Here is a 14,133-nt window from a genome sequence, read left to right on the forward strand (position 1 = left end):
GCACCCTGTCAGAGGCCCATTATGTTTGGTGAAGGAGGGCTGGGAGTTACCTCTCAAACCTCCCAAACAGGATGTGATGGACTATGTACTTGGTCTCCGCTCCAGGATGGCAGAGTACATGAAGAAGGCAACAAAAAACCTTGAGGCTAGCCAAGAATTACAAAAAGCTTGGCATGACCAAAAGGCTGTCCTGACTGTTTACCAGCTAGGCCAGAAAGTGTGGGTGTTGGAGCCCGTGGCCCCAGCAGCCCTCCAGGACAAATGGAGGGGCCCGCATACAATTGTTGAGAAAAAGGGAGAAGTCACCTACTTGGTGGATCTTGGAACTCCCAGGAGCCACCTTAGGGTGCTCCATGTCAACAGATTAAAGCCATATGTGGACAGGGCTGACATGGGCTTGCTCATGGTAACTGATGAGGACCAGGAGGAGGAGAGTGACCCTCTCCCTGACCTGCTCTCACAGAACCCTGATGATGGGTCAGATGATGGTGTTGCTTTGGCAAGCAGCCTCACTGAGCATCAACAAACTGAATGCAGACAAGTTCTGCAACAGTTCAGACATATGTTTAGCCTGACCCCAAGTAAGACTTCCTGGTGCACCCATGAGGTGGACACTGGAGACAGTCTGCCTGTCAAGAGTAAAATCTACAGGCAACCTGACCATGTCAGGGACTGTATCAGGACTGAAGTCCAGAAAATGTTGGAATTAGAAGTTATTGAGCCTTCAGATAGCCCTTGGGCTAGTCCAGTAGTCCTAGTGCCAAAACCTCACTCCCAGGGTGGTAAGAAAGAGATGAGGTTTTGTGTAGACTACAGGGGCCTCAATGCAGTCACCAGGACTGACGCCTACCCAATTTCAAGGGCAGATGAGCTCATTGATACTTTGGCCTCAGCCAAATATCTGAGTACATTTGACCTAACAGCTGGCTACTGGCAAATCAAGTTAGCTGATGATGCCAAGGCCGAAACTGCATTTTCAACCCCTGGTGGGCACTATCACTTTGTGGTCTTGCCCTTTGGTTTGAAAAATGCACCTGACACTTTTCAGAGGTTGGTGAATAAAGTTCTGACTGGTATGGAAACTTATTGCTCAGCTTATCTAGATGATATTGCTGTCTTTAGTTCCACCTGGCAGGATCACCTGGTCCACCTCAGAAATGTTTTGGAGGCCCTGCAGAAAGCAGGCCTCACTATCAAGGCCACTAAGTGCCAGATAGGGCAGAGTCAGGTTGTGTACCTGGGCCACCTTGTGGGTGGAGGTCAGGTTCAACCATTGCAGAGCAAGATCCAGACCATAATGGACTGGGTAGCTCCAACAACCCAGACACAGGTTAGAGCCTTTTTAGGCCTGACTGGGTATTGACTGTTCTCTCTAAACGACTTGGAGTGCATATTAGATGCACTAGTGATTGGTTACTGTGGTGCCTTATGATCCCCTAGTATATGGTACCTTAGGAACCAAGGGCATAGGTACTTTACAGGCCTATCAGGGGCTGAAGCATGTATTATGCCACCCCTGGGATGCAGACTAAATCTGACACCTCAGGACTGCTACTGCAGCCTGGGTGAGGTAGTGTTAGCACTCCTCACTGAGGTATAGGTTCCTATATCTCACCATACATACACATATAAACCTATCCGTCACCCTTATGGCAGGCCCTATCAATCCTGAGGGCAGGGTGCTTGGTTTACAATGTGAGGGGGTGCCTCTGCCTGAGCAGGGCCCCTCTGCAGCTGGCAGGGTCCATTCCATGTGGCTGTTTGGGGATGCGGTTAAACCATATACTCTTAAGTACATTATAACCTCCCGGTTAATGCTAACTTTGGAATGACTGCATCAAAACATGTTGTGTTTGTTGTCAAACATCTTGGAATCATACCCCCACATCAGTCCATGATGTGGGAGTATGATCCCACCCTTCTAGAGGGGATGACATGTACCCACTGTAGTAAAACGACAGAAATCTGAAAGAGCCCTGGCATCACAAAATGGATGCCACCAGCACAGACACTGGGCTGCCCTCCTGCTGCTGACTGAAACTCGCAGTGGAGGAGGCCCAACAAAAGGCATCCTGTCACAGGGAGGTGTCACCACCTTCCAGACAGGATTTAGTGTATTGGGGCTGGGTGGGGGCACTCCTAGAGTGCTTTGAAGTCCTGCACTGGGGGAGCAGTAGGCTCCTCTGTGCATATGCCAGCTCAAACCGGTTCAGGGGCTACCAGTCCCTGATCTGGCAAGAAACTGGACAAAGGGGAGTGGGTGTAACCATCCACCCCCCTGACCCTCCTAGAGGAGTGGTCATAGAGCTAGTCCCTCCCTTTCTTTCACTATAAGATAGGTACACCTTGCCATTGCAAGTTAGATAACCCTGGATGACGCTTCCCAAGAAGAATTCTGGCCCTTCGACGTTCCACTACCTTTGGGAGACAGAAGAATCTCCCTTGGAGTCAAGGAGTGACTCCCCTGCTTGGCAGGCACCTGAAACTCTAATAAACGGTTGCAAACTTTCCCGCTCCCGCCGGAGTCCGAAGTCCCTGCGACCCCTGAAGCGGATTTCCCGACCTCTCGCCGGCCATTTTGAGTCCCCAGCGAAGCTGTGGCGTCTGGATCCCACGAGTGACGAAGAACTGCAATACCTGGGAACTGTGCACTATTGTCGCGTGCAACCCCTTCATGACGTTCAGCGAACTTGTGCTTTGGACCATTTGTGGCCCAAGCCTCCAGCAGGTTTTTCAGCAAAAATCAGAGGCCTATCTCGTCACGAGTGACCGTGGACTCCTGTGAAGCATTTCCTCAAGAGGCGTCTTCGCGATCCCTTGCCCGTTGGCTAGCGGGTCCCCCGAAGACTTTCTTCTCGACTCAAAAGGCTCCCCTGGTTGCTCCAGGCCTGCCCTCACTTACCCTCGATGGGTGAGTCCCTCAGACCTTGCTGGTCTGCACCATCGACTTTTCCCACTCTACACAAGACTTGCTTTTGCCAAGGCTTGTTGGCTCCAATCCGGTTGCCGATACTGCCATCAGCTGCAGACGTCGTGGAACACTCCGAATCCAGCTGCTGTTCATCTTCGATACCTCCTGGACCTCGTGAGCAGAGTCAAAACACCATCGACGACCTGGAATCACCCGACATCCGTGGGCATCCATCTTCCTGGCCCCGGATCACTGGCAAGTGACTGTGAACACCGTCCCTTCAATTTTCAGGTCTTCTACATCCAGAATCCAGGCTTGGATTCGACCGGACACTTCTTCAGTCGCCGCAAGCAGCAAGTCTTCTTTGGTCTCCATAGAAAACAGCGACGCGACCAGACACCAAAAGACATCTATGCACCCGGCTTCCCTGGGTGAGGTAACTCGTGCACTCCAGTGCCCTAGTGTGTGTTGGACCTCGAATTACTTACCTTGTAAGTGGCTTGCTTGTAGACTTCCTTGAAGTACCCTAAAACTTTAAAAATCAAACCGTGACTTGCTCCATTGTAACCAATAGGGAACCCGCGTCTGTGTTCACACACTGCACGCGTCTCCCGTGGGCCTGTTACTTACCTGCTAACACTGCAGTCTTGAAGCCCAAGCGATTCTACAGGCCCTAGGCCTAGGCCTTGTTATTTTGCAAGTCGACATCCTTATACCACTTTCTTAGTATATGGTCTGGTACGCCCCTAGGGCCCCAGCCATATTTATGCTTAACTTATTGGGAAACGTTGATATTTGAATGTGTACCTGGCTTCTAAACTCATAAAGAGATTAGTAGAGTGTGTCTAGAAATAAATACATATATACTTGATATATATACTTGTGTGGTGCCCTTTCATTTGGTAATTCAAGAGATTATAAGGTAAAACAAGCTGCTTTGCATTCCTCTGAGACTTAGCCTGAAGGCTGCTCTCCACAGCTACCACTAGGATAGCTTTCCTTAAAAGGTTGTCTTAAACCTATCTACCATAAGAGTCGATTTGGACTGGTGCAAGGTGGCCACTATAACTAGTGACCAGCATATGCCAGGCCAACTTCTCACAAAGGTCCACTGTAGGTAATGTGTATCTGGTGAGTGAACGATCAAATCTTCTAGGCTGGAAACACCAGAAGGAGTTGGGCATCATACTCGACCCCAACAATAGAGAACAAGTTATTCTAGTGGAAGATTCTGAGTGGGGCAAGACGCTATGTGACGAATTCCCGAGTCTTTTCTCAGATTAACTGGGACTTTTGAGAAACTTTCAACACAAGATAAAAGTCAAACTAAGAGCTAAACCAGTGGTTCACAAAACCCGCCAGGTTCCTCTTCTCATGAGACAGCCTCTAAAGGAAGAACTAGACAAACTGTGTTAATTGCGGGTCATACAACCCATTGATTCATCCGAGTGGTTGGCACCCATAGTTATAGCTTCGAAGGCGAATGGAGAAGGCATCCGCTTCTGTATTGACTTACGCAGCCTTAACGATAATATTTGAGTTGAGATTCCTCCTCCCCAATATAAATGAAATGCTGAGCACCATGGGAAAAGCCAAGTTCTTCTGTCATCGATGTATCCATGGCGTACTATCAGGTTGAACTACACCCTGAGTCTAGGCCCTTAACTGCATTCTCTTCCCCCTTTGGAGCGTCTATGTTCATGAGGATGCCATTTGGACTTGCTTCAGCTGCCGCTGTGTTTCAAAAGATGATGCAGCAAGTGCTTGATGGCATCCCGAACCCTATGTGTTTCCAAGATGACGTATTGATTTATGGGGCAACTGCCGAAGAGCACGATACTGTGTTCAGAAATGCGTGTAAAAGTCTAACAGAGGCAGGGGTGACGGTGAAGCGCGACAAATGTAAGATAAGAGTGAGCGAAGTGGACTATCTGGGACACAAAATCTCACATGAAGGACTCAGACCGAAACACAGTTTAATCCAAGCAGTGAGAGATGCTCCATACCCCTCTAACAAAGAGGAACTCCAGTCCTGTTTAGGCATTATTGAGTATATGGCAAAGTTCATTCCTCAGTTTTCAGAGAAATGCGAGGGATTACGCGAACTATTGAAGAAAAAACAAGAGTTTAGGTGGGAGGAGAAGCACTGCGAAATGGTAAATAGATTGAAACAAGAAATAATTGATTGACCAGCCCTTGGACCCTTTGACCATAAAAAGAAAACCATACTAAGCACCAATAACTCCAACAAAGGGCTAATGGCAACCCTATCGCAAAAAGGGGAAGTTGGTGAGACCATCATAGCCTTCGCTTCTCGCACTTTGAGTCAGTCACAACATAATTACTCTGTGATCGAGAGAGAAGCCTTGGCGTGTTACTGGGCCATTAACCATTTTAAATTCTTTCTATGGGGTACCAAGTTCACTGTCCGCACAGACCACAAACCCTTAACATTCATATTTTCAGCAAAACAAGTGCATTGCGAATCTCCTAGAATAGCCAAGTGGGTTCTGGGACTAGAGAACTTTTGCTTTAAGATTGAGTACCTGCCAGGAAAGAAAATGTGGTAGCAGATTACTTATCAAGGTGACCTCTCACGACCAACCACCAAGAGGATCCTTTGGATGCTCCCATCCTAGCCATCCATCTACCATCTCTTACTAAGGAAGAATGGGAAGAAGGGATGAGAAAAGACACTAAAATTAACCTTCTAAAAGATCTAATAATCAATTGATGGCCGGGAAGATGCAGTGAAGTCAATGAAGATATGAAAGAGTTTTGGGAAGTAAGACACGAATTAACCATCATTGACGACAAAGTATATCGCAACAAGAGAATAGTTCCACCTAGCATTCTCAGGAACAAAATAATAGACCCAGCTCATGAAGGACATTTGGGCAGAAGCATCACAAAAAACAAAGTAAGGAACAGTTTCTGGTTCCCGAAGATGGACTCAATGGTGGAAGTGAAGGTCAAAGAGTATCAGTTGCGCCAGAAGCGACAAAACAAAGATCTTGCGCAAAGACCCTTTGTCTCCGGTAGAAGTACCCGAAGTACCATGGACAAAACTTGCTATGGACATAATTGGCCCTATGGAGACATTGGGGTCCCAAAAGAGATTTATGTTTGTCCTAGTAGACTACACCTCACTCTGGGTAAATGTCAGATTCACGTCCACAACTACAACTAACAGTCTCATCATGTTTCTGAAATCAGTCTTCTCTATTGAAGGTATACCAGCGGTACTAGTAACTGACAACGGGGTGCAGTTTACCTCTGAAGAGATGAAGACATTTTCGGAGGACTTAAATATCAAGCACGAGAAAACTGCACTCTACTGCCCTAAAGCCAATGGCTTAGCGGAAAGAACGAACCGCATGATCAAAGAACATAGTCAACTGGCCATCACCAATGGCTACAACATAGACGATTTTCTCAGAGAATGCTTATGGGCCTACCACACAGCGCCTAATCTCCTCACCGGAATTTCCCCTTTTGTGGCCCTAAGAGGAAGAGAGCCAGGCACCAAATTGAACCCCCTCTGGCTAGAAGGGGGAAAGGCACTGGTAAACAACCACAGGGAGAGTCAACAAAGTCCTGCTACACCAAGCCAATTACAAAAATTGGTATGACCAAAAACATGGGGTGAAAGAACGTAACCTCAGGATCAACAACTTGGTTGTGGTAAAGAAACCTACCCATGTACAGGTTGGGCAGAGCAAATTTTATCCCTCTCAGAAATTAAGTGTAGGCAGAAATGTGGTACGCCTTGAGGATGGACACACATGGAGTGGGAATAGACTTGCAATGGCCAATTAGTTGTATATAGCTACGTGCTCCTTATCTATTGTTGCCTTGTTCATTCCTCCCAGATAGGGAGATGTGTTGTAACCCACACTACTTTGCCTACCACCCTCCCTTTCCAATTGGTACGTTCCTCCAACCCCTCCTCCTCCCTGCCAGTTAGAACATGCTTGGAGTTCAGCTTAGAATGTTGGGCTCACTGTTTATTGTGGAGAGTGGATGACCAGAATAAAGACACCTACTTACTTCGGCTCCTGAATGTTCTTTGAAGTTTCTACAAACTGCTAGAAATCTTTCTAGCATTGAAAGCCTTTCAACTGCATCTGATAGGCAAAGCTCTCTTAGTTCATACAGACAACATGACAGCAATGTACTACATACAAAAACGGGGGTGCGCTCTCTTTACATCTTTCACAACTAGCTCAAAGCATTTGGAGATGGGCCATACCTCTAAAGATATATCTCCTTGCAGAACGCCACCCAGGAGTAAACAACCAGATTGCAGATCTGCTCATTCGTCAGCGACAACAGATCCATGAATGGGAAATACATCCTCAAGTCCTCCTCCCATTCTTCCAAATGTGGGGCTACCCAGAAATAGATATGTTTGCTACACACCTCAACGCAAAATGCCCAAACTTCGCGTCCAGGTACCCACACCCATTGTCCAAAGGCAATGCGCTATGGATAAATTGGTCAGGAAGATTTGCTTATGCTTTTCCACCTCTCCCACTAATTTCCTGACACTGATCCTAGTTGATCCCACATGGGCCGGACAACCCTGGTTTCCAACCCTGTTGGAACTTTCAGTAGTTCCTCACCAAAATGTATACTTTTCCCCCAGGTTTCTCACTCAGAACCATGGAGAGATAAGACATCCAGATCCCAGTCATCTCAACCTTGCGATCTGGCACCTGAAATCATAGTTTGGCTACCTTGATCTTCCGCCAGACTGCATGAATGTCACCAAAGAGACTAGACGCCCTACCACAAGAGCATGCTATGCAGCAAAGTGGAAGCGGTTTGTAGTTTATTGTAACAACAATCAAATCAATCCACTAGATGCTTCTATACAAAACATCATGTGTTACATGTAACACTTACAGCGTTCTAATTTAGCGTGTTGAGGATGTTGTTTTGTACTTCAGTCTTGAAGCCTGAAATCCTTAGCCAGGCATGCCTTCTCTCTGTTACTACCAGCATCATCTGCCTGCTTGATGTCTCCGCTGCGTCCAGGGCCGACTTCAGACATGTATTTGCCATGTTTGTTCCTTCCTCTACCAGGTGGCTCACCTTTCTCTGGTATTGCTCTGGTAGGTGTTTTAGGAGTTCGCCCACTTCTTCCCAGTGCTGGTATGCGTGCCTGTTGATGAGCGCATTTGAATTGGCAATGCGCCATTGGATCGCCGCACTCCTTTCCATCTTCCTCCCCATTAGGTCCATTCTCCTGCTTTCTTTGTCTGTAGGTGGTCCTGTATTTGTGGGTATATTTGCCCCCTGGCTGTGGATGTGATGATTGAATCCGCTGGTACGGATCCCTTAATATACATAGGGTCCTTAGAAGAGTGTTTGTACTTTTTCTCCGTCCTTGGGGCTACTGCTTTACACATAGCAGGTTCCTTGAAGGCTTCTTTCCCCTGGTCCAGCACACTTGGGAGCATGGGTAGGAACTGGCTTCTTGTTTGTGATGGCAGCAATGTCTCCAACAGGAAGCAAGATTGGGGTTTCTCCTCCTCTAGCTGCACTCCATATGTGTCTGCAGCCCTCTTGATGACTTGGTTATAGATTCCTATGTCGTCCGGCGGCGAAGGCCTCGAAGGATAGGATTCTACTCCCTCTTCCGGGGATTCGGCATAGAGATCCTGCCACTGCAAGTCCTGCGTCTCCGAGGATGTCGAGCCCTGGTAAGTTTGTTCGTCTTCCTCACCTTCGGCATGGAAGAAAAGAGAAGAGAATAAAAAAAAAAAAAAGAATCCGATGATGGCGACCAAAGGTGGGAGCTGCGTCGATGTAACGAAGGGCACCAAATGGTGGTATGTCGACGCCCACCTGTGCCACGAAAAAAAAAAGAGAAGAAATACAGCAATTCCAGACCCAACCACTAGATGGCGGAATAATGCACAGCATAGTGAAGCCAGAAAGTCTTCAAGCTGCAAAACTACACCGACGGGTAAGAAACTATACGTTCTCTTTGAGCAGCACACAGCAGGCAGAGTCCCACTCCTTTGTTAGCCAACAGGTTCAAAAGGTGCAGTCCACGCTGGTACAGCCACTCTTTGCTGGCCCACGGTGCAGCAGGGCACTCCTGTGTTTGAAATATTTCAGCACTCCATCCATCATCTTGTTGTGTTTGCTATGTCCGCCTTAAGAGGCCAAAAGTATGCCCAGACGTGGGTCCCTTGCTCGCTGTGCCATGGATTCAATCTAGACTGGCTGATGAGGGATAATGCCCCAAAACTGGTCCCAAGATGCTTGTTTCCGGTCCAGGAAGGACCTGGCCTGGCAATTCGTGCTGGACTGTTCCCGTGGGGAACAGGGTCAAGAATGATTTGCATATAACTGGGTACAAACTGGGGTGACATGGTGAGCAAAAGAACATTGGATTTAACCCAGATCTCTTGACTGGGCGTGAGTGTTTGAAACGTTTCAGCACTTCGTCCATAATCTTGTTGTGTTTGCTACTTTTATCCGGAGCACCCATTTCCTATTTTTCCCAAAAAACCTCAGAATTTAGCTATATTTGTCTATTTTCTTGTTCCAGTCCAGGAAAAACCCACAAACCCTGGGTACCTTTAGAATCTCCAGGATATTGCAAGGAAAAAAGAACAAAGTTTAACATGGATACTTTATGTGGAAAATAAGTTAGGCAGCCCTAAGCGTGAACTACTCCAGGTAGTCAAAAAAGGCTCTGCATAACACCAAGTAGGTAGTTAAGAGATTAAAGCATCAAATGTATTGACTTGATGAAGATCAGTATTCCAAAAGAATCCACAGGTATTAGAACCTGTACTTCATTTATGTGTGTCCCGTTTACTTGGCTGTCCTCAAAATAAGGCTAATTTGTTTCTCTGCTGGAAAATATGGTATTAGACAAGCATAGCCTGATGCCTTGTAAAGCTTGCCTCAGGGCCGAGCTACTCTGCTATCTGGAATTATTTTGAGAAAAATAGACCGTGTATTGTAAGGTGGAAAGAAATAATGTGAGAATTCCATTTCACATACATGTAAAACTCTAAGCTTCCTCTTAAGTGTCATGTATTCAAATACATGAATTTATGAACTAGAAGCATACTGTCAAATCAAAGGATACATTTATTACACTTAACACACATTGTTGTACAATAATGAAAACAAATGCATCAGATATGGCAAATGAACGACAACGTATATGGATTAGCATATGAACAAAAGCACATATAGACGGACCCTTAAAAACATACAGCATTACAGCAGGAATGGCCACATTGCCACATCTGTTCTGCAGGATGTTTGGTTTAGCCATTTCATTGGTCCCACCCCTAGGAAGATACTGCATGGGTAGTAGTTCAAGAGGTAAGTACTCTGCTGGTAGAGAGATCCAAAAGAAGAACAAGTTGCTTACCTTTGGCAGCAATCCTACTGGTGGACATTTTGTCTACCTGTAGAGATTTTTCACTGATCCCTCCAATCTCCCCTTACTGCGGAATGGTCATAGTTCCATTAATTATATTCAAATTTAGTGTTGGTACACTGCATAGAGTTGTCAATCTCATCGACCTTTTCTCTGCCTCCAAATGCATTGAAAAAACTAATGAGGGAATGTCAGTGCGCAGGTGTGGTGCTTTTATGGTTCTGGTTGTCTTGTCCGGGGTGGTACCCAGCGTCAATGTGGAGTCGAATCCTCCTACCAGTGAAAAAGAGCTTTCCCCAGATCCAATTTGGAATCTGGAAGATATTGAAGAGGTGGGGACGTTGCAGGTAGAGTGTGCCAGAAAGAGCGTTACCAGCGACTGTATCATTGATGCATAAATAGTTGCTCTTCCGCCTGTGTTGTTTGTAGGAAAGATGTGGAAAGGTTTTCCTTGCCTTTGGGGGCGCTTACTTGCTGATTATATATTTTTGAGGTGAAATACCAAACAAAGCATGGTGCATCCCATCGGCTCACACAACCAGTAAACTTCTCTCCTGCTGTAATATGTTCTCTTAAGTATTTTACAGTATTATGTGGTGGTACATATTAGTTCCTTGACAAGAAAAGTGTGAAGCGGTTGTGTGGGTAGTTGAATGAGATGTAAAGTTTGGGTGGTAGTTGACCAGTGTTAATGTTTCTGGAATGTTAGGTGGGTTAGCAGGCCATGAGGCAGTATGTTTCTCTGACATGGGCAATCTCTACAGTAGGACAAAAAGAATAGGCAGAGCTTTGACTTGTGTCCTCTGTTTTTTAGGCCTCAGTCTCAGTCAGCAGTGGCTTATGACCGCTCCATGGGGATGATGGCCCAGCCGAGGACAGACCAGTACCTCTCTTGTGAAGGTGACCCCAGCATGCCAGTCATTGTAAACACCTGTAGCCTGAAATCGGACGATAGGGAGAGCCATGATTGCCATGATCCAGGGGACGGCGAGAGTGAAATGTACCTGTACAGTGAAGATGAGGACTCGGAGGCTGACGACAAGAGTGACGGAGAGCTGGTTGTGTTGACGGACTGAAGTATTGGCTAACCCCCCACTCACAAAGGATACCAGTGGTGTTTTGGTAGGGAGAACCTCAGGGAAGGGCCTCCTGGAGAACAGAAAGCAAACAGCAAGAGTGTATTGTACCTGGGGTGAGGCATGAACCCTATACCTTCCCCTAATTATAAAGTGACTCAACTCTGTGCTTTTGTACCTCCAGAAATGTATAGATCCACTCTGGTGCTAGGTACCCACATCACACAGAGTTTGTGGACTTCAGTGAGACTCCAAGCTAGTCCATGTAGGAACTGCCAGTGTCTGTCTGCACCTACCTGTCTGCGTGAGCTTGTGTGCATATTTGTGTTTGTAGTTCTTTGAATTGTGTTGTAGAAAATATGTGCAGGACAATCCACATCTCTTCAGGAGGGTTTGGTGCACCTTAAAAATGTGCTCCCAAGCCACCCTCTGCCTTGAGCTGGGAGAATGTGTCAGGGAACGAAGGTCGATCTTTCGTACTTCCTGGTGCTAAATCAGAGCTTCAGTAGGGCTGTTTTACTTGCATTTCTGCAGCCGTCTTGGGCACTCACGAACAGCACATTTTGGACCCCTTCTCGGCTTCTTTAGTATGAGAACTTTGAGGCGCCATAGATGGAAATGAAATACTGCTGCTCCCCTGCTAGCATCTTACTTTTCCTGTCCAATGACCAATGGCCCTACACATATATATTCACTTCACAGCCGTGATATTTGACTTTCAGCTACCTCACCATTCTACCTTTAGTCTCTGCTACCAGTCAGAGGCCAGGTTTGGTTGCAGCTGTATTTATCTACAAATGTTTACAATCCTTTGAGTAGTACAGGCAGTTCAGCCATTGTGGACATAAAAGGCGTGCGGTGTGCCATTTAGTAGAGTAGGCAGGATTTTTTTTTCTTTTAATGAGATGTATTAATAGACATCTTGAAACAAGATAATGGCCACAAACAGAAGGAAGCAGTTTCATCGCATTGCAACCATTACGTTTCCTGTAACTACACAAAGGGTCCTGAGGGCTGCTGGCTGGATTTCGTAAATGGTCACTTTCTAGTCTTGCAGTTAATTTCTGAACTCCATTGTGAAAATGAAAGAGCAATGCTACAGGCTGTTCTTCAACTTGCTGTCCGGTGCTTTTTAGCTTCCTATCCGTTTGCCCTGGAAATTTATCCCATGTGACTTTCTGGCGATTTGGTTCTGTCTTTCTGCTGGTTCCACTTTTTGACTTCCTGTCTCTCTAAGTTCCGACTAATTGGTCTGAGTTTCTGTGGGCCCACTGTCAATTTCTCACCACCTGTTGTCACATTTCCCGTCAGCCTAGTCTAAAGCTTTTTGTTGGTCCTCTTTGACTACTTGTCCACCTTGCTCTGAAATTACCAATAACGTGTTCCGCCCTTCAAATTCCTGTCTGATCTCCCTTTGACTTCTTTTTGTTTTGCATTGTGTTGGTTTTGGTCCAGTTTTTTGTTTGATGCCTTAGATTAATTTTTGATCTACTTGATAACTTTCCCTTAGTTCACACTGACTTTTGTTTCACCTCTGACTTGCCCTGTAAATTTTCTCTGTTTATTACTACGCCCGGCATCTCTGACCTTAGCCTAATCTCTAGTATACTGTCTGCTCCCTGGGACTTAGTGCCATTCCACTTTGATTTCAGTTTCTCGTTTACTGATCCACATTATGTGGCAGTTCTCATTTTATTCCTTTATCAAGTAGGATCACAAGACAATGCCATCCCATACATCAGCTCCACTTGGGCGCATACAATCTGACACCCACCAATTCATTTTGTGCAGTGTTCACATCGGCCAGAGCCTGCAAGTACATCAGTATAAATACAGACATATTCATGTCTGTTTGTCCATCGAGTGCTTTAAGAGGCGTTTCCGACTACCCACTGGTCATAGAGTTGTGCACTTGGCACAGGTGTTGAAAACACGTATCCATACTGTGGGGGTAACTGTGGAAGGGAAGAGGTTGACCCCGCCTGCCCCGTTTAATTTCTGTTCCGGATCTGCAGACTCTAGTCTGTCCATTCTTTAAAACCATCATATCTGCCTAATTTGCTGTTGTCCTCAGAGATTATATATAAAATATCTATATATATAAATGTGTGTACATATATTTTTTATGATTGTAAATATAGATAGAGCTTTATTTCGTTAATAAAAGGACATAACTTAAAGCTGTATGTTTCATGATCCCCAGTTGCTCATGTATATTTCTTTTGCTTTTCGGAATAAAGAAGTTTTGAGAGTTTTTTTTGTGTCTGTTGATACTTGAAGGGCAACCATTGTCCAGCTATCATGGGCCTGAACACAACAAAAGGAAATCTTTGCTGAAACAGCCTTTTGGGCATGCATTTGGTCTCAAATTAGTCATTTGTTTGTGGATCATCTTTAACCGCTCTCATTTTAAAATCTGAGTCATCAAATGAAGCATTGGGACCGTGTTCACTCTTTTATTTACTGTTTTTATTATTGATTTTCCAGTAAAACACCTGACTCCATATTTTCCTTCTAGGGAGGGATGATTGTTTTAGCTTTTGAGTGGTCGCACTACAATTCGTATGCAAGGCGCATTTTGTGAAAACCCTTACACAGCATGCTGCAAAATTGATGTTGCTCTGGGGTGGATGGAATGTATACCGGGGAAATATCTGTGAGCCCCCACCGGATGCAGCGGACTCGGATCTCAGTGACCAGGATTAATGGCTCCACTGCTGGAGATGGGCCGG

The 14,133-nt window shown here is 45.9% G+C and overlaps 1 protein-coding gene across 7 annotated transcripts in view; it reads left to right on the forward strand.

Annotated features, from left to right (window-relative positions):
* LOC146871292 (transcription factor SOX-13-like) overlaps nucleotides 1-13,656 on the forward strand; it is a 588,655-nt gene extending 574,999 nt beyond the window's left edge. For all 7 annotated transcript variants that reach the window (XM_085650772.1, XM_085650790.1, XM_085650765.1 and 4 more), the window contains one exon: nucleotides 11,140-13,656. In XM_085650772.1, coding sequence (XP_085506898.1) covers nucleotides 11,140-11,401 — 262 coding nt within the window. In that variant the 3' untranslated portion in view covers nucleotides 11,402-13,656. The remainder of the gene's footprint in view (nucleotides 1-11,139) is intronic.
* The last annotated feature ends 477 nt before the right edge of the window (nucleotides 13,657-14,133 follow it).

The sequence above is a fragment of the Triturus cristatus genome, chromosome 1_1 (genome assembly GCF_964204655.1).
Source record: "Triturus cristatus chromosome 1_1, aTriCri1.1, whole genome shotgun sequence".
NCBI classification, from domain to species: domain Eukaryota; kingdom Metazoa; phylum Chordata; class Amphibia; order Caudata; family Salamandridae; genus Triturus; species Triturus cristatus.